Below are 23,265 nucleotides of genomic sequence, written 5' to 3' on the forward strand. Positions count from 1 at the left end.
CATTGGGGCAAAAAAAAGATCCCCGGTGCCCTTTGGGGGCAGATTGACCTAAAATCGGCCAATCTGCCCCCAAGAGGGGCAGAAATGGTCTAAATACAATTTGCCCCCCAGGGGAGCGACCCTTGCCTAATGGGTCGCTCCCCATCTCTAAAAGAAAAAAAACACACAACACAAATTAGCCCTGGCGCCTAGATGTTTCTGCCCCCAGGTGGGGCAGAAATGTCCTAAAATAAATTTGCCATCTCCCGCCCCCCCAACCACCCTCCCCGGGAGCGACCTTTGCCTACGGGGTCGCTCCCCTTACGTGACATTGGGGCAAAAAAAAAAAAATCCCCGGTGCCTAGTGGTTTCTGCCCCCTTTGGGGGCAGATTGACCTAAAATCGGCCGATCTGCCCCCAAAGGCGGCAGAAATTGCCTAAATACAATTTGCCCCTCCAGGGGAGCGACCCTTGCCTAAGGGGTCGCTCACCATCTGTAAAACAACAACAACCACAAAAATCCCCGGTGCCTAGTGGTTTCTGCCCCCCTCGGGGGCAGATCGGCCTAATTAAAATAGGCTGATCTGCCCCCTAGGGGGGCAGAAATGGCCTAAAATAAATTTGCCCCCCAGGGGAACGACCCTTGCCTAAGGGGTCGCTCCCCTTGCGTGAAATTCACGAAGAAAAAAAAAAACTCCCTGGTGTCTAGTGGTTTCTTTCCCCCTTGGGGGCAGATTGGCTTCATAAAAATAGGCCAATCTGGCCTAAATTTAATTTGCCCCCTAGGGGAGCGACCCCTGCCTAAGGGGTTGCTCCCCACCTCTAAAAACAAAAACAAAACAACAAAAAAATGATCCCTGGTGCCTAGAGGTTTCGGCAGATCTGCCTAATAGGCAGAAAAGGCCTTAAAAATAAACGCCCTTAAAAGGTATCAAACTTCTCAGCACAATAAATGCACACTGATGCCAATGTGGGATTTATTGTAAAATACACCCAGAGGGCATCTTAGAGATGCCCCCGGAATACCAGTCCAACTCCTAGTGCTAGACTGACCAGTTTCTGCCAGCCTGCCACAACCAGACGAGTTTCTGGCCACATGGGGTGAGTGCCTTTGTCACACTGTGGCCAGGAACAAAGCCTGTACTGGGTGGAGGTGCTTCTCAACTCTCCCTGCAGGAACTGTAACACCTGGCGGTGAGCCTCAAAGGCTCATGCCTTTTGTTACAGCACCCCAGGGCATTCCAGCTAGTGGAGATGCCCGCCCCTCCGGGCCACTGCCCCCACTTTTGGCCACAAGGCTGGAGGAGATAATTAGAAAAACTAGGAGGAGTCACCCACCAGACAGGACTGCCCTTAAGGTGCCCTGAGGTGACTCCTGCCTTTAGAAATCCTCCATTTTGAGATTGGAGGATTCCCCCGATAGGAATAGGGATGTGCCCCCCCTCTCCCTCAGGGAGTAGGAACAAAGAGGCTGTAGCCACCCTCCAGGACAGTAGCCATTAGCTACAGCCCCCCAGACCTAAACACACCCCTATATTTAGTATTTAGTGGCGACCCTGAACCCAGGAAATCAGATTCCTGCAACCTATAACAACAAGAAGGACTGCTGACCTGAAAGCCCCGCAGAGACGACGGAGACGACAACTGACTTGGCCCCAGCCCTACCAGCCTGTCTCCAGACTCAAAGAACCTGCACAGCGACGCATCTGACAGGGGCCAGCGACCTCTGAAGACTCAGAGGACAACCTGATGCTGAAGGACCAAGAAACTCTAGAGAACAGCGGCACTGTTCAAAAACAGCAACAACTTTGCAACTTTTTAGCAACTTCCAAAGAACTCTCTCTTCCCGGCGGAAGCGTGAGACTTCTCACTCTGCACCCGACACCTCCGGCTCGAGCTCCAGAGAACTAACACTGCAGAGAGGATTCCCAGATGACTGCAACAACGTGAGTAACCCGAGTCGACCCCCCTGCACCCCCCCACAGCAACGCCTGACGGGGGTCACTCTGGCGTTGCAGGAAGGGCACGGGGGGCTTCTCGGGCCAGCCACCGACTGGGCTAGGATGAGGGCCGCCTGCTGGTCACTCCTGCACTGGTAGATGTTTCCTCTCAGTACTGGAGGATGCGGGTGCAGGGCTTGGTCCAGGTGTCAGATTCCTTTGTTACCAGGCAGTCGCGGTCAGGGGGAGCCTCTGGATCCTCTCTGCCAGCGTCGCTGTGGGGGTGCAGGGGGATCGACTCAGCATGTCCACGTCGCTGGAGTCGCCTGGGACTCATCTGTGCAGTGTTTGTTGTCCTGAACTTGAGCCAGGGGCGTCGGGTGCAGAGTGTGAAGACTCACGCTTCTGGCAGGAAGCGAGAGTCTCTTTAAAGTTGCTTCTTTGTTGCAATTTTGTTGCTGTTTCTGGACAGAGCCGCTGTCCTTGGTCCTTCAGGTGCAGGTCAGTCCTCCAAGTCCTCAGAGGTCGCTGGTCCAGCTGAATTTGTCGCTGTGCAGGTTCTTTGAGTCTGGAGCAACACAAAAGGATGATGGACGGAGTGTTGAAACATTTTCTAACACTCACAGTCACAGATCTGGGTTTAAGCCCATTGTTCTTTTGCTCACCATGTTACCCCAGTTTGGACCCAGCCATATGCAAATCAGTCTTGATCCTGCTCCTCATAGGATCAGTCCAGCCCGAACTGCCAGGCCAGGTCCTCCTTGAACCGGAAACAAGCATCCTAGGACCGGTTTCAGGGCATCACCCTTCATCAGCTAGGCTAGCTTGAATCCAGTGCCACAATGAGCAAGGGACCCACGTCTGGGCATACCCTTCCCACTTGGGCAACTTTAGCAACACAAAAGGATGATGAAACTTTTCTAACACTCACCCCCAGTCACAGATCTGGGTTTCATCCATTGTTCTTTTGCTCACCATGCCACCCCAGCTTGGACCCAGCCATATGCAAATATTTGAGTCTGGAGACAGGCCGGTAGGGCTGGGGCCAAGTCAGTTGTCGGCTCCGTCGTCTCTGAGAGGCTTTCAGATCAGCAGTCCTTCTTGTTGTAGGTTGCAGGAATCTGATTTCCTGGGTTCAGGGTTGCCCATAAATACTAAATTTTGGGGGATGTTTAGGTCTGGGGGGCAGTAGCCAATACCTGTCATTGAGGGTGGCGAGGGGAGGGGGGGCACATCCCTATGCCTATTGGGGGAATCCTCCAGAACCAAGATGGAGGATTTCTTAAGGCAGGGGTCACCTAAGCTCAGGACACCTTAGGGGCTGTCCTGACTGGTGGATGACTCCTCCTTGTTTTTCTCATTATCTCCTACGGACTTGCCACCAAAAGTGGGGGCTGTGTCCGAAGGGGCAGGCATCTCCACTAGCTGGGATGCCTTGGGGTGCTGTAACAGGCATGAGCCTTTGAGGCTCACCGCCATGTGTTACAGTTCCTGCAGGGGGAGTTGAGAAGCACCTCCACCCAGTGCAGGCTTTGTTCCTGGCCACAGTGTGTCAATGGCACTCACCCCATGTAGCCAGAAACTCATCTGGTTGTGGCAGGCTGGCAGGAACTGGTCAGCCTAACACCAGGAGTCGGATTGGCATGCAGGGGGTATCTCTAAGATGCCCTCTGTGTGCATTTTTCAATCAATTCCACACTGGCATCAGTGTGCATTTATTGTGCTGAGAAATTTGATACCAAACTTCCCAGATTTCAGTGTAGCCATTATGGAACTGTGGAGTTCATAATTGACAGACTCCCAGACCATATACTCTTTATGGCTACCCTGCACTTACAATGTCTAAGGTTTGGCTTAGACACTGTAGGGGCATAGTGCTCATGCAACTATGCCCTCACCTGTGGTATAGTGCACCCTGCCTTAGGGCTGTAAGGCCTGCTAGAGGGGTGACTTACCTAGGCCACAGGCAGTGGGTTGAGGGCATGGCACCCTGAGGGAGTGCCATGTGACTTAGTCACACAAGCTGTGGGGCAGCATGCAATGGCTGAGTGAGGGGTCCCAAGGATAGCATAATACATGCAGCAGCCCTTAGAGACCTTCCCTGGCCACAGGGCCCTTAGTACCAGGGGTACCATTTATAAGGGACTTTTCTGTGTGCCAGCGCTGTGCCAATTGTGGGAACAAAGGTACAGTTTAGGGAAAGAACACTGGTGCTGGGGCCTGGTTGGCAGGGTCTCAACACACTTTCAATCATAACTGGCATCAACAAAAGGCAAAAGGGTAGGGGGTAATCATGCCAAGAGAGGCATTTCCCTACAATTAGGAACTGCAAACTGCCAACACGTGTCTGCTGTCTAAATTACCTTAAGTGCACTGACATGTGCAGACTTCCCGTCTGTGAAAATGAAAGACGCAGAGAATGATGACACCTATTCAAAAGAAGATGACGACTATGAATGTGAATGTTAATATTGTGTTTATGTTCACTCATGACACACATTGCCTATGTAAGATACGACAATTATTATTTGAAATTGCAAGTGAAAACTATGCATATAATCCACATCAATATATGAGGAATACAATGATGTTTTATTATATTTTAAGGACTATATTGCTATTATTACAACTAATAATCATAATTATTTTTACATTATATTGAATTTAACCAACCCGGTGAAACTAGATTTATTTTCCACATATTATGATGAATGTATATGCTATTTATCAAAAATACGAAGAAAAAAAAAATCGGGTATGGTTGTTAATCCAATAATATCAGACAAAAGGCAAAGAGTGATGACTTGCTATCACACATCTTCCATCTCTAGACAGCCATACCTTGCAAAAACATGTTAGAACCTATACCCTCCGAGTGGTACTAATGGCCTGAATTTGGGGTCCTGGCTCATGGCCTATAATGCCCTTCAAATGTCAAAGTAATGATAAAAATAAAATCACAAGTTCTTCACTTTTCTGTAACAAAAAACATCTGGCAAACAGCAAAAGCCCTATCATCCAATGTTCAATGGCTTATAATAAAAAAGGATCCCACATACACGAGTTGGCCTATTGCTTAAGACAGGAACATGCCACAATTTACAATACACGGAATTCATTTAATTTGGACCTGTTCATTAGAACAGGCCCACATAGGCGAGGTACTGTTTTATACGCAGAAGTGTGAAAACACTGGGTGATGGCACTGTTGCTATGCACCACAAATCCAAGATCTTTCTATCACAGAAGTGTGAGGGAATACGGTTTTTAAACCAAAGTTCAACTTTTGCACTTCATCCTGGGTAAGACTAAGTAATAGCATCTACTGAAGCCACATCACCAAGGACTCCCCCAAGTGTCTAGTTTTCAGAAGTGTCTGTGGTTGCTACTTTTTCTTGGGATCTGAATCCAATCCAAATCCAAATACCTCTGCTACCCAAATTCTAAACTTATGTTTTACGCTTTTCACAGTCGCATGCATACTGAGACCTTACTATCTCAGAGGATAAGCCTGTCACACAATTTGGGGTACTGTCATAACCTGGATAAGTGTGGGAACACATGTCATGACATTTGAGATTGGATATTTAATTTGTCTATACTTTGGTATAAAAACACTGCAAATTACTGGCATGCCAGAATTGAGAATGGATGAGAAGAGGGTCTGTTCCTAAACTCAGATTGGGTGAAAATTCCAAAATATAAAGTTTTTATTCACCACAAATCCATATTCATTAATGTGTCCGTTAACAAATAATTCATGGTGAGTGCAGAGCGACAAACAGTGCAAACCACAGCTAGATTATTGGCTCCTGGTATCATGGGATTTTGATAAAACTACAAACGCTACACAATTGTGTGCACCATTCTAAATAAATTAATTAATAACCCAAAGTGTGAGGCTCTTGCTAGGTCAAACGTGTTCATCTGTGCTCCAGCAAGGAGTCAGATCTTGCTGGATTTTTTTTCTAAGGTTATTAAAAAATCATAACAGGTCTCTTTACTGGGGCACAGAACTATGCGTATCCGCCAGGCAACCAACCCCCATCTGGGGGACAAACAAATGTTTAAAATGAGCAACAGCCTGTCAGGGCACCCACAAAAAACATACATACATATGTTATAAGGGCAGTCCAGATGACACCTTTACAGGATGTATATATAGATTATTAGGGCTCCCAAGGAATTAGGTGGTGGTTCAGTGTGAAAAAATATAAGCCTGCCTCATACTGACATGCCACTTGAGCACAGTCCATTCGATAAGGACAGCTGAAACATCAGGTACTATGCAGACTACTTGCACACTTCAATGACTTCAACATAAAGGGGGTATCAGGAAATATACAGAACAATCACTGACTATTGAGAGCATCAAGTGCTTTAACGACATGAGCGTGTTGTATTGTTTTAAAACATGTCAAACCTGGTGCACAAGGATCGGCTCCATGCCATGTACTCAGGAAAAAACACTAAGTAAATAGGTTCTGTTTAGATTAATCATGCATTATCATAAAGTTAGTCCTGGCCTCCCTAGACCTATTAGACCTATGCTGGACACACCTAGTTTGAAGGTAATGATGTGCTTCTTTATGGACATCGATATATAATAGTATTGAGCAAGATTTAGAAGTATCATGCAATACATTAGTTTGGATTCAAACAGCCAGGCATTTTAAAATATGTGTTTCATACAGGTATAATCTATAAATCTAGAATTTGCTACTGAGCTAATCAGGTGAACAATTTAAAGTAGGAAGACATGACTAGAGAAAGTCAGGACTTTTGAATTCATATACCACAAAAGATCTGTTAAGATGCTACTTACTAGCTTCAGTTGTGACAACACTCCTCTCTGTACTCCAATCACTCCAGAAGCCCTGACCATCACTTCTCATACACTTCAACGAAACAACATATTCTGTATAAGGCTTCAGCCCTTGTAGCGTGAATGAGGTTTTCTTTGAACTTGTATCTTCAGGCGGCACCTGCAAAGCAAAAGATAAAAACACAGTGACATGGATCTTAATGGCAACACTTCAGGCCTGATTCGCAAAGCTTCTTTCAAGAAGTGTGCCTTTCTAGAAATTTAGCAACAAGTTACCCTTATGTTAGAGGTACAATACATTTACTCACATAAAAATCATCAAAAAGGTCATAATTGAGTACATTTAATGCAGTTTAAAATTATAAAATGTCACAATTTTAAAAAATGAGTAACAAACATTGAGAATGACAACAGGTCTGGCATATATGTGCTAAGAGAGGCAAACTAAGGCGCCAGTTTAATTTTTTGTCAACCTGTGTTTTATGTTTTAGTGCAGTGGTTCCCAACCTGTGGTCCGGGGACCCCTGGGGGTCCGCAAAGCCTTCTCAGGGGGTCCGCGGCTGCTCAGAAAATAAACTAAAATTAACAGATTAGGTCCCCAGCTTTCAGTAATGGCTTAGTAGGGGGTCCCCGGATTCCAATAATGATTCAGTGGGGGTCCCCGGGTTCCAGTAATGATAAAGTGGGGGTCCACAGATGTGAAAAGGTTGGGAACCACTGTTTTAGTTCATAAAAGTCTGTGAAATCGCATAACCTTGTACTCATAAAACACACCACTCCCTATTGTTATGCAGCTCCCATTAAAAGGGTGACTGCTTATTAGGGCGGTAGAATTTCAGGACGAGAGGACTGAGTCCATCTATACCATCAGAAACTACCAACCCAATTCCTAGCAAGCTCACAGTGCCTCACCTGAATCCCAAATCGTCCCAGGATAACAGATGATTACAGCAACCTCGAATATGACACTCTGACTCCCAAATGAGTCGTGGAAATAGATCTTACCCCTTTCGTTGTTTTACTCATGCATGCCAGGGTAAACACAAGAAAGATACGAATAAAGGTTTTCGAACATTTATCGGAACAACATGCTTATATGGAGGGTTGGAGCTGTGATTAATTGACAGATGAATCAAAGGATTGTAACCAGCATTACTAACATGGTGAAAAGAATAAACAGTCCAATCATGAAGATCTACAAACTATATGTTCCTACCTAGCTCCATCTACAATCTGAGAAAATAGCGGGTGTACCCTCTGCCCGATCTAATAGGATAGCTTGAGACTCCCATACCTGGAAAGCTGAACCAGGGAGCCAGTCTAGAGTGGAGCTGGCAATCCTTCTCTGTCTGATGAAAGATCAGCGTCAGGCGAGCTGCATATCGAACACAGCATTTATTCCAGAACAGTAGGGGCATGAGTGTTCCTCTGCACCCTCCGGGTCATTGCACCGTTTTTATAATCAAAGCCACACTGTGTTAGAGGCGCAGCTCTGATGCAATATGTCTAGATGTTAGAAGCTGTCTCCGAAGGGGTGAGCACTAGGATATCTTGCACTGTATTCCTAGCCTTGAACAGAGTGTACAGATTACATGTCAAGAAAGGCTAACTAAAACAAGTAGCATGTACGATGTATTCCCTGAACTATACCATGCAAGCATAAAGAACATAAAATGTCAGCTAAATTATGTAAAATATCAAACTGAGCTAAAATAGAGAACCACCTTGGGCCCAGGAAGGTCTCACAACACCCTCCCTTTGACCGTGAAAGGACACTTCCCAACAAATTATGCTAAAAAGGAATGCAATGTTCACTCCAACAAGCAAAGTAAACAAGACATTAAAATCTGTCAGTTAAAAACCATAACATCAATTAAAACAAATTGATAAAAACAAGGCCCAATATTAAATAAAAGGAGGCTTCCAAAATGTCATCCACACTGTCAGTGTCAATGGAATCCAGAACAGAACATTCTACCGCAGACAAAACTCAGAATGGGGTTGGTGAGCAAAACAAAGTCACAAATATGGCTGGAGCCCTCAGCTGATGCATAGGTTGTTGCATCCTCTACAGTGCGAGCAGTAAGAGAGCCAATATTAAAGAATCCTGGAGTTTTGGCATTCTTTTCTAAAGAAACAAATGGCTCCTAGAGATCACCCTTACGCAATGGCAGCCCCATGGGCCTTCACCGGAAATGAACCTTCAATGGGGACAGCTGCAGATCCATGTCCATAGATTGTACTAATTGCGTTGCAAGACAAATGTCAAGCGCACACAGGAAAGGGCACTAAAGACATCAGAACACAAGTTGCACACAATAGAACCACACTGGTAAAAAAAGACAGGTCCCAGGTCTCATTTAGTTCCTCCAGCAAAAATACTCCAATGTACTGTATCATATGTTCACAACACAGCTGGACGTGCAATAGTTCCATCATCATTTGGTCTTGAGGTTGGACATCCACTGCGGAGCAGCAAAAATAGAACCAAAATACCACCAATCAGGAATAACACAAGTGACATGCCTCTAAATACACTTGAAAACAAACTGTATAAAAGATGGTATCACTCCAAAGCAGTCTGAAACGTGCTGACCAAGCCAGACGCAGACGCTTTAAAAAAGGTGTACAACATCCATGGTGTTAGAAGAATCAAAGATGTGACTCAACCTGTAGGAAAATTGCTCCTTGTTGCTGTTACTTTTGCTGGATATTGATGCTGACTTGGCAGAGTGCGCTGGGACCCTGCTAACCAGGCCCCAGTATCAGCGTTGTTTCACTAAAAATGTACCATTGTTTCCACAATAGGCATACCCCTGGCACACAGATAAGTCCCTTGTAAAAGGTACCAGTGGTACCAAGGGCCCTGTGACCAGGGAAGGCCCTTAAGGGCTGCAGCATGTGTTGTGCCACCCTGAGGGACCCCTCACCCAACGCATGCACACTGTCATTGCAGATTGTGAGTGTAGGTGGGGAGAAAAAGGAAAAGTCGACATGGCATCCCCCTCAGGGTGCCATGCACACAACACACAGCCTGTGGCATAGGTAAGTCACCCCTCTAGCAGGCCTGGTGTTACAATGCCCCCAGGGCACTCCATCCAGTGGAGATGCCCGCCCCAGCGGATGAGCCCCCACTTTTGGCAGCAAGACCAGAGGGATAATGAGAAAAACAAGGAGGAGTCACCCCTCCAGCCAGGTCCACCCCTAAGGTGACCAGAGTTGAAGTGACCACCTCCTTGAGAAATCCTCCATCTTGCTTTGGAGGAGTAGGACTAATAGGGATAGGGGTGTGGCCTCCCCCCCAAGAGAGAGTGGGCACAAGGAGGGTGTAGACACCCTCAGGGACAGTAGCCATTGGCTACTGCACCTTGACCCTAACACACCCATAGAATTACTGTTTAGGGGCGATGCTAAACCCAGATGATCAGATTCCTAACTACCTCACAAGAAGAAGGACTGCTGAGCTGAAAACCTCACAGAGAAGAAGACGACAACTGACTTGGCCCCAGCCCTACCGGCCTGTCTCCTGCTTCAATGACCCTGAAACTGTAAAGCGATGCTTTCTACAGGACCAGCGACCCCTGAAAAGCTTCCAGGGGACTACCTGCAACACAGAGGACCAAGAACTCACGTGGGCAGCGGCTCTGCCCAACCAGAAGAAAAGACATCCATCTTTAAAGGGACTCCCACCTCACTCCAGAAGCGCAAGTCCCCACCACTCTGCACCCGACGCCCCTGGCCCATGTCCAGAGAAACCAACTATCCAGAGAGAACCGCCAGGCAACACCGACGACGTGTCGACCCTGGGCTGACCTCTCTGCACCCCCACAATGATGCCTGCAGAGGGAATCCCGCGGATCCCCCTGACCGTGACTGCCCGGGACAAAGATATCCGACGCCTGGAGAAGCACTGCACCTGCAGTCCCCAGGCCTGTGAAAAACCAACCACCGGTGCAGTAACGACCAGCAGGCAGCCCAGTCAGTGGCTTGCCCGAGAAGCCCCCCTGTACCCTGCCTGCTGCGCCTAAGTGTCCCCCGGGTTCCCCCATAGAGTTCTACTTGGGGCCCCTTCAGTACTCCTCCAAATAACCCCCCCCCCCAGTCTGCCCTCTGACAACGTGGGTACTTGGGTACTTACCTGCAAGCAGACTGGAACTGGAGTACCCCCTGTCTCCAAAAGGCGCCCATGTTATTTTGGCTCCTTTTTGACCTGTGCAACTGACCGGACCCGTGTTGCTCGCGCTGGGTGTTTGGGGTTGCCTTGAACCCCCAACTGTGGGCTACCTATGCCCTGGAGCCTGAACCCGTAAGTGTTGTACTTACCTCAGAAACTGTACTTTACTTACCTCCGCCAGCAACTTTTGAAAATTGCACAGTGTCCACTTTTAAAATAGCTTTTTGCCATTTTAAAGAAAATGGTGTACAATATTGAATCTATTCAAAGTCCTAAGTATTACTATGCAAAATATATTTCATGTAATGTACTTACCTGCTAAATGAATCTTCTGGTTCTAAAAATAAATGAACACAAGAATATTTTTTCTATATAAAAACCTATTGGCTTGGAGTCATGAAGTACGTGTTTTCACTTATTGCTTGTGTGTGTGTACAACAAATGCTTAACACTACCCTCTGATAAGCCTAACTGTTCGACCACACTTTCACAAACAGAGCATTAGTATTATATATTACTGCTTCTGTCAAGCCTCTTGGGGAACTCCTGGACTCTGTGCACACTATATCTCATTTTGATATAGTAAATACTGAGCCAGCTTCCTACACAACCTCAGCAAAATGTCAGGGAAAGTTTGTGTTTACCAGCGACTAATTCAGAGGACGACCTTGCAACTTCCAGTTCAACTGTTTCATGCCCAGGTACAAGTGCCACATTTATCTCTAACAATAGGGCTTTTGATCTTGCTCGGCTTGTCAAAATTAACATTAAAGACCGACATGAAAGCCCACAAGCTGGCTACTCTTATCTTGTGTGCAGGAGAAAAAAGCACATTATTACAACAGGTCAATGTATCATTCCACAACATCCTTTATCGTTCAATATCAAATAACTTCCATTCAAAAGTAACTGAAAACTGGGCGAATCAAGGAAACTGGTACTCCCTTCAAGTAACATGCCAGATTGGCCTTAGAAGCATTACATGCCCTGTGCACTGTTACCTGTTTACAAGTCTGCTAAGATTCATGATTATATCTGAAGTTAACTTTTCTTAATTCCGGAACTTAGATGCTTGAAAAACATGGTCCTTAATATGTTCGTTAGAAACCCTGAAGTGAGGCAGTTCAGAAACTGATTCAGAAAAAGTCCAGAATAGGTACCTGACGCATATGAATGGAGCTTCTGTGATATCTGTGATATCCTAAAATGGAGTAGCTTACAGAAGCTTTAGTCTCTTTTTTTGGAATGTAGGTACTAAGTAACACTGAATGAGAAGCATGGCATACCCTATACAAACTAAATGAAACTATGCATTTTTGTCAGTAAAAAACACTGCTCTCTCTTCCACAACCTTTACGCCCACAGTAGCACGCATGCCACAAACAGCCCAATACAACCGCTGTGGAACACAACAGTCCTATGCATGGTAATGGATGTGCATCCCTGCAATGAGCGTCCCAACTGTGCTGATGCCTGGATCCCTAATGCTGATTTTTGTTTCAGAATTTCTCATTTTTGCAAACTAAAAGCAGCAAACTGAAAAGTAACAACTTCAATGCTGAATAAACCACTCTTTATGCGATTATCCTATACTGGACTCGAGAAATCTACTTGCCCACACGCTTTGACAAGGGTCAGCTATTTTTATGGCCTACAGGGCCATTACAAAGAACAAATACTCTGTTCACTAAGAAAGTGAATGAGCAATGAAGATGCATTTAAATCTTGTCTTTATCTTGTCATATTTGCTCTGTGTTCAGAAACAGGTCAAAAGTCAGTATGTGTTCTTACAATTACTTTTCTTTCTCTGACTGCAAAGTTAGAGGGTTTTGTAGAGTGAACTCACCAATACTGGTGCTGTACAAAGAATGTGAAATGAAAGGCTGTTGGAATTTTTTCTAACACAAAACATTTAAATAGCCAATATAATAAGTGAACTGTACAAACATTTCAAAATATATTTAATTAGTTATAAAGCCAATCTTTTTGTATGACGAAAAACGTTACTTGGTGATGTGCAAATGTAAGTATTTTTCTGAAACCTAATTTCTGGACATTATTGTTTATACACTATATAGTTTTATCAGTAAAACTACGTTAGTTGAAAAGCTTGTGCCCATCACATTAGTGATATGCTGACTGTAAATGATTGTGCACCACCACATCATGCTTTTGCAATATAGTTATTAGAAGTGAGTTTTTAAAAATGAACTGAGAAACGTTCCTAAAGCTAATGAATAGGAATTTGTTATGTATTAGACAACTGATAGTGAGGTCTCACCCGCAGGGCAGGAGATGGCATGAAGCACTAACTCATTGGAAGAACTGCCTGATCCACAAGATTTGTTCAAAGAAACAAACCAAGAACATAGTTGCATAGCCCATTGTAAAGCCATGAGAAACTGGGACTTTTGCCTGCTCCCAGAGTTTGATGGAGACTGGTTCGCGAAAGAAGAGAAAGATAGATGTGTTGCCAATTGATGTCTTGATCAAATTATATTTATGTGTATTTCTTAGATCAGTGCACAGCTGTTTTCCATTTCTAGCACAGAGACCCTTGGAGAGCTTGCTGTAGATCTTCGAGATCCTTGTTGAACATTAGCTGAGAATACCTTTCCAGCCTCTGCTTCTCTCCACTGCTTGAATGCTCAGGCTTCATGCCTATACATTCTATTTCTCTGATCAGCGCCCTTCATTTGGGTTTCTGAAACTGACATTACCTTTAGGATAATTGCTTGTTTATGCCCAAATACCCAATTAATTTAGATTAGGGAATTTCCTTTATGGAAGATACTTGTGGCATTTTTCTCTATTCTATTTGTAACTCTGACCAATATGGTATTTTATCTTGTTTTGAAATATCCACTTTTGGATTATTTGAATCTGTAAAAATGATGACTAAAACGTTAAATATTTTCTGAACTAATAATTGAATTAGTTTGTTAATAAACCCCTAAGACTGACACCAAATCGGTTTGTCAGTTCCTGTGAAGCCCCAATTACTTCATTGTAAATGGTAATGAACGTAAATTACAGCTCCTTATCTCTCCTTGTCGACTAGCAAAGGTTCGTACAACCAATGACGGGGTGTTTGTTGTTTGATGATTATACTAGACGTTTGAGATACAAAAATCTCCAATCCGGCTTTGCCAAACACCGATCATGCATGTGCGCCATGACATAGGCCTGTCTCACAGATTGTGGTCTTGTTGGACTAGAATGGGTGCACAAAGCGCTATCCTCATAGTGGTGAAAGGCTATTGCCTGTACCAGGAGCTAAGCAGCAGTAGAACAGTGGCAGCAGTATCCTGTGTAGTGATCAGTAGGAGCAGGTTCTTTCTATCTGTGATACTGGAGTGAGGCCTACACGCTCACTCATTTCAAGTTCTGCTGCTGTGGGCTTAGCTCATCTTTGGCCTACATTTGGTATGCAGTGCTGCACAATGCATGTGTGTTGTACATGAGCTGGGTGTATGTGTCTGTGAGTGGTGCATTACAGAGATAATGCAGTACTGTGCTATGATCATCCAATTTAACAACACTCAGTACTCATTGTAGTGACCATAGAAGATCAGTAAAGTGACCTTCAGAGCCAGCAGAGACCTCTGAGTCAGCTTAGACTTTCCTCCACTGTGAAAGAACGATCCAGTGCCCCTCTCAGGATTCAAACTCTTAACCCAAAGATGGAAGTGTTAGGTCAGTGGCTAACATCTAACATAGTGAACCCTCTTACTGGTATAACACCATGCAGTGGAGCAACTCTCAAGTTGAGCATTATCTGACTGTTAGGCCTTAAATGTTCAACCAAGCTAATTGGACAATTAAGGAGGCAACAGTTCAACATAAACTAAGTACCAAGTGCCCAGATTAGTGGGGAACACGTGTAACCTCACATTTGATATTGCTAGGTTGTCCATGAAACTGTAATGATTAGGGAAAGGCTGGTATCACACGGTTTCCATTAATAAGGGACGTAGAAAGGAAAGAGGAGGTGATGTGTGAATGTGAGCAGAAAATCATACCTTCTGCTAAAAAAACGTGGCAATGTTTTAAAGGGAGGAAACCAGGAAGGGAGTAAAGTCAAGCAAGAAAAAAGCAGTTGCAATGCAATGGGTCTCACATCTGCTTGAGCTATTTGGCGTTGTAAATTCATAACTCTATTTTTCTTGCCACATAAATTTGTCAACCATGCCTCAAAATTCGGTATTTTTCTGCACATAATTCCAGTGGCCCTGCATATAACTAAAGCACTTCCATTTACATTCTTCCGCTATCTGCAGCCCAAAATGAAAATGTTGGCATTTAACATCCTAATTTAAATCTGCCATGGTAATTCCAATAGAATACCACTTTCACCACCCCACCATCAGAGTTGCTGGCTGGCTTACACAAGTCCCAAGATGAGTAATGGGAAAAATAAACTAGAAGGGTCACCCAAACATATCAAGTGTTCAAACAGTCATAGTGAAATAAGGATGTTAAGCTGGCCTGAGCCATGGTCGATACAGCAATAAGAAGAGATTAATAAAACATATACAATTATCATATAAACCCAATAAAAACCTTTATCTGAGATAAACCTTAGGCATTAAACTGTAATGCTCAGAACAACCCCTAGAGAACACCACAATGAAAATAGAATTTGTAAGAAACATGGTCTTGTAACCATATAGCTAGCCCCTAGACGTCATAACCACGTGAAAATAAAATGACCGAAAGTAAAGCAGTTTAACCATATATGTATGCCCTAAAGGACATAGTGCATTTCACATTTTCAGGGCTAGCCAGGCTACTGCAATATTACAAACAAGACCCTTAAAACATAAATTCTCTCAGCTGTAAAACAAAAGCTCCAGACATGAGAAAGATTAAAAAGTACACTGAATGGTGGGCAGGGTTATTATTTTGGGGTCCCCACTAACCTAAGGTGGGGCCCCAGTGATGATCTAGACAGAAAGAGCACGCTTTGCTGAACAAAGGTGGTCCCACTGTCCTACGACCACCACAGGCTGAGTTATGAGCAAAAATGTTTTTGTAAAAGAATGCCTTGCAAAGCATTATGGGGTGACCGAGTGCAGCAAATATTCTAGTATGTTGACTGCAATGCTCAGAACAGCCCCTAGAGGACACTACACTAAAAACAGCATTTGTAAGAAACATGGTCATGTAACTGTATAGTTAGCCCCTAAATATCATAACCACATGGAAACACAAAGGCAGAATGTAATGTAGTGTGTACCATATATTTAGCCCATATGCAAGTCAGACCTAGCAAGCCTACTGCAATACTAAGGCCCTTAGAACACAAACAACGCCCAGCTGTAAAACAAAAGTTCTAGCCATAGGAGAGCTCAAAGGGACTGAACAGTGGGAGGGGTTATTATTTTGGGGTCCTCACTAACCTAGTGTGGAGACTCATAGATGACCTAACAGAAAGACTGTGTCCTGCTGAATGTTTGGGTGGTGGTCCTATTGTCCCAGGACCACCACAGGCTGAGTAATGGGTAAAAATGTTGTGAATCGAATGCTTGCAAAGCATTATGGGGCGAGTTTTCTGAGTGAATATTGTAGTATTGGCTCTCCTGGTGTGCCAGGAGAGCTGCCTTGAGGATTTCTGTGTTTTTTTAGTAAAGCATTTATCAATTACACGTGTTTTTGGGAAAGGTATTGAGCGCAAAGGAGAGCACAAAAAGAAATGACTGATAAGGTAACTGTGTGAACAATGTGACCAGTGTTCCAATACTGCCGAAGGAGTTCATGCTGTTGGTGCTGTGAGGGCCATGGTTGCCATGGAGCACGAAGGGGAGAGACAAAAGAAAAAAATACTTAGCCCATGCTGAAGTGTTTTGGCAATCGTGCAATTATCCACGTACCAGGGTCAGTCTGCAAGGCGGTGACAAAGCCACCCCAAGGTGGGACAAACGTAAAGCATTTACCAATGATATCACAGGATTTTTTTTAAAGGCAAGCCCACGAATGAGTGAAAATGGTGGGCATGAGATGGGTGTGGTTAAAAGCCCACAGACAGACAACAGGTCAGAAAGCACTTGGGCGCTCGACCTAAAAAGGCATCAAACACGTATGAGCGCAGGTCTAATTTTCTCACTTTTTATGACTGTTTCATATCTGGACATATAGTGGATTTCCTGCAGCCATCTGCTCGCTCAAATGTTCCCAAGTCTTGATTATATGAATCAGGATTTGCAAATACTTCTGTACATCATGCCTATAACGAGCATCTTGGGCCAGATGTGCCAACACTGGGGACAACGATTTCCAAATTGGAGCTTGGGAGTTATGGGTTGTCAAAAAGCCCAAGAGCCTGATAAAATCAGAGAACCAGTTTTTTTGTTGTGTCCTCAATCTTTGCCCAGGGACCCCAAAGGATAACTTAGGCTTAAGCTGGGTCTCTGTTGAGCAATATGTAGCACTTCAACCTCTTTTATACTCTAAGAATATGGAGTAAGCCTATGCTTTGCAAATGCTTGAAAATTGTATGTGAACTATGGTAAAATGCAGAGTTAGCCAATTCCCCTGGTACAACTATCTAGCCGTCTTGTTGAATTCTACAGGCTGCTCTGAGGTCAGGTCCAATCCTGAGAGCCTGACTGTAGGAAAGTACCCTCTTTTTGGCATGGATACCCCCACTTTTTGCCTGCTGTCAGTGTGTTTTGACTGTGCTCACTGTGATCCTGCTAGCCAGGACCACAGTGACTGTGCTCTCTCCCTCTAAATGTGGTTGTTTAGGACTTAGCACACCCCACAGCTGGCATACTGGTGCCCCCATATAAGTCCCTAGTATATGGTACTTGGGTTCCCAGGGCATAGGAGCACCAGGGATTCCCCATGGGCTGCAGCATGTATTGTGCCACCCATGGGAGCCCATGAAAAATGTGTCTGCAGGCCTGCCACTGCAGACACATTTTGCAGACAAGGGTGCCTGCATGCACCCTTTCACTACAGGTCACTGTAAGTCACCCCTGTGGCAGGCCCTCCTAGTCCAGAAAGGCAGGGTTCAGGTACCTGTGTGTGAGGGCACCCTTGCATGAGCAGAGGTGCCCCTATGAACTCCAGCACCATTTCCCTGGACTTTGTAAGTGCAGGGAAGCCATTTTACCAGTGTACTGGACACCTGTGTCCAACTAGATAATGGCAACTCTGAACCTGAGCATATTTGGTATCAAACATAGCTGAATCATACCCCATTACTGTTGCCAGCATGATCCCATGCACTCTGGGGGCTCCATAGAGTATCCCCAAGATTGCTCCCTCCAGTCTTCTAGAGTTTTCCAGGCAGCCCGCGCTGCTGCTACACCTCAGAAAGGTTTCTGCCCTCCTGCTGCTTGACCAGCTCAAGCAGAAGAAGGCAGAACAAAGGATTTCCTATGGGAGAGGGAAGCATCACCCTCTCCCTTTGGAAATAGGTGTTACATGGCTTGGGCGGGGTAGCCTCCCCAAGCCAGTGGTATGCTTTAAAGGGCACATTTGGTGCTCTCCTTTCATAAACCAGTTTGCACCAGTCCATGCTCTGGCACGATACTGAACAATGGAAAGTGGAGTGACTACTCCCCTGTCCATCACCACCCTAGGGGTGGTGCCCAGAGATCCTCCAGGTGGGCACTTGATTCTGCCATCTCGAATCCTAGGTGGGCAGAAGGCCCTGGGCAGGTGACGTCACAGCCCCCTCCTGATAGGTGGTCTTCCTACTAGGTGACCAATCCTCCTTCCTGGGCAACTTAGAGTCTCCCTCCCGGGTGGGTCTTCAGATTCGACATGCAGGTTTCGAGCAAGACTCCTCTGCATCGTTTACTTCATCTTCTGGCCACCGGGACTGCAACTGGACCCTCCAGGAACCGACAATCTGCAACTCCGGTGACGACTTCGCTGTGCAATATTGTTTCTCCGGCTCCTTCCAGCAACTGCAACATTTCCCTGCCTGTTCATGTTCTGGGGGTGGTGAGTCTTCAGCCTGCACAAGAAGTAAGAAAGAATCTCCCTTGGAGTGGAGGAGTCACTCCCTTGCATTCACAGGCACCAACTGTAACGACAACCGGCTGCGTGCATCCTGCATCACAGGTGGTGGTCTTGAGTGGTCCCCCTTGGTCCTCTCTACCAGCTGTCTAAACTTGGGAGATGGTAAGCCCTTGCTTCTCCTTGCAGGACAGTAGCCCTGTGCACAGCTATCACGGCTTGTTTGTTCCTCCTTCAAAGGATCTTCAAGCTCAGTGTAGCCCCGGCCTCCAGCACGCTTTCCTGCTGCTCCAGCCACGTGTGACTCCTCTTCAGGTGTGCTGAATGGGCCTCACTACGACTCCTGTGCCTGCTGCCAGTGGGTCACCTGTGGGGGCTGCCTTCTCTTCTTGTGAGTCTCCCAGCTGCTGTTGAGGGTCACTTCCGACTCCCCTTCTTGGGTCAAGTCCTCTGGGCCTTGCTGGTCCTCTTTAGCCTTGCAAAACCTTTTTCTCCGACTCTTGCATTTGCTAAGGCTTGTTGGTGGTTTTCCAGCACCACTGACTGACTGTATCACGACCGCCAACGTTGGACATCACTTACATCACTTCTGGAACCCATCTTCTGCTCCTGTGCTGCACTGCTGACTCTCATCGACTTGGTCCTGCAGCCACAGAAGGGTGGGTAGTGGCCCCTGCCACAGCCGGACAATCCCAACTCGAACTGGACTTGGTCCCCTTCTTTTAAATGTCTTCTTCTGTCAGGATCCACCTTTGGTTTCTTCCAGTCTTGTCTGGGACTTGCAGTCCTTTTTCCAGAGCTCTCCTGTGGGTTGGGAGGGAAACCAGGTACTTACCTCTTCTCTCATGGTTGCTGGGGGCACCCTGGTACTTACCTTCTGGGGCTCCTAGTTCCTCCGGCTCCACTCTACCGATTCCACTTCCTTGGGAGGGGGAGTGTATTCCACTTATCTAGTATATGGTTTGGTCTCCCCCTAGGGCCTTCACTACTCGTTATTGTTTTTACTATTTGCTATTGCTTTCTATTCTAATCACTGACTTCCAACGTGTACATAATAGTGTGTTTACTTACCTCCTATTGGAGTACGCCTAATCACTACTTTATTATTTGTGTTACTATAATAAAGTACCTTTATTTTTGTAACACTATGTGGTTCTTTCATGTGTTTAAGTGCTGTGTGACTGTAGTGGTATTGCATAAGCTTTGCATATCTCCTAGATAAGTCTTGGCTGCTCATCCACAGCTACTCCTAGAGACCCCTGGCTTCCTAGACACTGTCTACACCTCACTAATAGGGGATACTTGAACCTGATTACATAACTAGTCACCTTGAAGGGAAACTGTTAGCAGGTCTCTTTATGTGTTTGAACTCTATTTAGACAAGTTCTATCTAGAAATAAAAAGAGCCTTATATCCAAATTAGAATAGGAAATTTGCAAGTGAAATTGTACACCAGCCCTTGGACTAATAGGGACAACAGCTCATCTACCTGCAGCAGTGAGTTGGGGGCAATGAATCGGTCACACATTTTATGTTACTTTGTTTTTTACTCTGTAGATCAAAAGACATTATCTCCAATCCCTCTTCATCAGTCACAATACTAGATACTACAAGGACGCTCTGTCCTTATGTTTGCGAACTGACTCCCTGTAACCTTTTTTAGTGTATATATAAATATATTTAGAGTATAGTGCATTAGGTATATATATATGTATATATATATATGTATATATATATATATATATATATATATATATATATATATGGTTTATATATGTGTATATATTACCTAGTGGCGGTCACCACTAGGTAGTTCTAGTTAGAGCCATGTTTCCATAGAAAAAGTTATATTGACTTCCCTAAATCTTTGTCACCGTTTGATGAATTTTCATGAAACTTTCCCCCCAAAAAAAGTCTTTCAGTGATTCTTGTTGTGCATAGCACGTTTCGGGGTGATCCATCAAGCGGGTGCCAAGAAACAGGGTGCGAGGGTGTCAAAAGTTGTGTTTCCCAATGTTAATTTCCATAGGACCTTTAGACACAACTACAGCCCAAACCGCTGGACGGAATTACACCAAATTTGGCAGAAAGCTAACTTTCGGTACACAGATTACGCTTTTACTTATTTGGCGTACATCCATTCAGTAGTTTCTGATTTATTAAAGGAAATCCACATTTGTACATCTCTGGCCACGATGACTTCGCAAATAATGCTGAGCTTGTGCAGGGAAATGGACAGCTCTGACTGGCTGTCAACACTTCAAAACAGGAAGTGTTGGCAGCCATTTTGGGACTCTGCTTCAGCCGAGTCCCACTAAAAAATGTGAAAAACAAAAAACAAAACAAACATAAAAAAATGGGGCCAGGGTGGAGACACCCTGACCCCTTAAGCTCCGGTGCGGAGGTCCCAATTGGACCACGGGCAGGGCTGAAAAGCATTTTTATTTTTTTTATTTTCACTGCGATTCGCTGCAAATCAGGTGAATATTTAAAAAAAACTAAAACTAAGGCCAGGCTCCCGCACTTCGTATTCTAGAAGCCCCAGGGGCATTTTTCACTGTAATGCAGGGAGAGCTTCCGTGCATCCCCCCCACCCCACCCCCCGCCACCTCTCCGAAGCACAGATGTAATTTAACGGGGGAGGGGGTTAAATCGACCCCCTCTGCAGCCAATTGGGTGTACCAAAAATAAATGCGGGGGCACCCCACAACCCTGGGGACCACCACCCACCCAGAGCATTTGTTCACATCTATGCAGGGGGAGGTGGGGATGGGGGTGCACAGCCCTGGAGACCCCCACCTCCCAGGGGCTCTTTTTGTTGGAGGGGGCTGCGCAGCCCCCCTCATGAATCCGCTGATGGCCCTGGGGACCGCCACACCCTAGGGCCGACTCCTCCTATGTCCCGGGGTGCCCACCCCCTGGACATAGCTGTTTGCTTTTGCTTAGTGGGAACTGCCCACTCCCACCAAGCAAAACCAAACTAAATCTGCTTTCTGACAGCAGAGTTTTCTTCTGTCTTTCTTGCATGCCTATCTGCGTGCAGAGATGACAGATAAAAACATTGCTCCAGAAAGCAGGGAACTGCTATTAAAAGCAGCTGCCTACTTGCGGGAGCAATACTGACCCCCGCAGGACGTGTGGAGCTGGCTGGGACCGCAAGGGAGGCCTTGGGGCTCCCCCCGCAGTCCTAGACAGCCTATAAAGGATAAAAAATTAAAAGAAAAAAGAACTACTGCCTAATGTTGAAAGGTGTGGGTTTTACTCCTGGTGTGTCCGGGATCAATTACCTCCTTTAATTTCTTTTAAACTTAAAAAGTTTAAGACTCGTACTGAAAAGTGATGCCACTCTTTTGAATTGACAAACACAATTTTCTTATAAAGTTGTCCAGATATATCTCATTATAAGTATATCATCTTTCAAAGTCTAAAATAAATCTCTCCATCTCTCTCCCTCTCACTCTTTCTTTCAATCTTTCTCCCACTCACAGTTCCACTCAGACCCTTACGCATCCACTCACACACCCACTCAGACCCGTGCACCCACTCACAGCCCCAGTCAGACCTTCACACACCTACTCACAGACCCACTCAGACTCACACACCCACTCACAGACTCACTGACACCCTCATGCACCAACTCACAGACCTCCACAGACACTGACACACCCAATAAGACTCTGATGCATGTACTCTCACACCCAGACAGAGACTCTCACAGCCACTCTCACCCCCAGATACACCCTGTTACACCTATTCTCACACCCAGAGAGACAGGCTGCAGCCAACTACTGCCGAGCACGGCCAAAGGGCCATGTGCAGAATAGGGTTGGGTGCTTATAGGGTTTTGTCCTCAGAGCGGTCGTTGGATTAACCTATAGTGATGAAAATGACTTATGTTAACAAAAACCATAAAAATTCACAGAAAAAACCCAAGGTTATAGGGACGTTATAGTTAGGCTCACATTTTAAAGGATAGCTATAGATACCTTAGGACACGAGTTGCAGTTACTTACGATAACTCTAACAGGTGAATTTCTACTGTTTTGTACGTCTGAAATGGGAGCCGTAATATAAAGTCCCCGTACCTGTGATACATATGGAAAATGTCACTTACCCAGTGTACATCTGTTTGTGGCATGTTGCGCTGCAGATTCACATGCTGTGCACTGTTCCTGCCATCTAGTGTTGGGCTCGGAGTGTTACAAGTTGTTTTTCTTCGAAGAAGTCTTTTCGAGTCACGGGATCGAGTGACTCCTCCCTTTCGGCTCCATTGCGCAAGGGTGTCGACTCCATCTTAGATTGTTTTCCCCGCATAGGGTGAGGCAGGAGTTGGTAAAGTAAAGATATTAAAGATGCCCATGCAATGGAGTAGATAT

At 45.4% G+C, this 23,265-nt stretch overlaps 1 protein-coding gene across 6 annotated transcripts in view; it reads right to left on the reverse strand.

Annotated features, from left to right (window-relative positions):
• IL6ST (interleukin 6 cytokine family signal transducer) overlaps nucleotides 1–23,265 on the reverse strand; it is a 477,893-nt gene that overhangs the window by 286,315 nt on the left and 168,313 nt on the right. For all 6 annotated transcript variants that reach the window (XM_069222264.1, XM_069222292.1, XM_069222274.1 and 3 more), the window contains one exon: nucleotides 6,745–6,904. In XM_069222264.1, the coding sequence (XP_069078365.1) occupies nucleotides 6,745–6,904 (160 nt within the window). The remainder of the gene's footprint in view (nucleotides 1–6,744; nucleotides 6,905–23,265) is intronic.

This window comes from Pleurodeles waltl, chromosome 1_1 (assembly GCF_031143425.1).
Source record: "Pleurodeles waltl isolate 20211129_DDA chromosome 1_1, aPleWal1.hap1.20221129, whole genome shotgun sequence".
Classification (NCBI taxonomy): Eukaryota; Metazoa; Chordata; class Amphibia; order Caudata; family Salamandridae; genus Pleurodeles; species Pleurodeles waltl.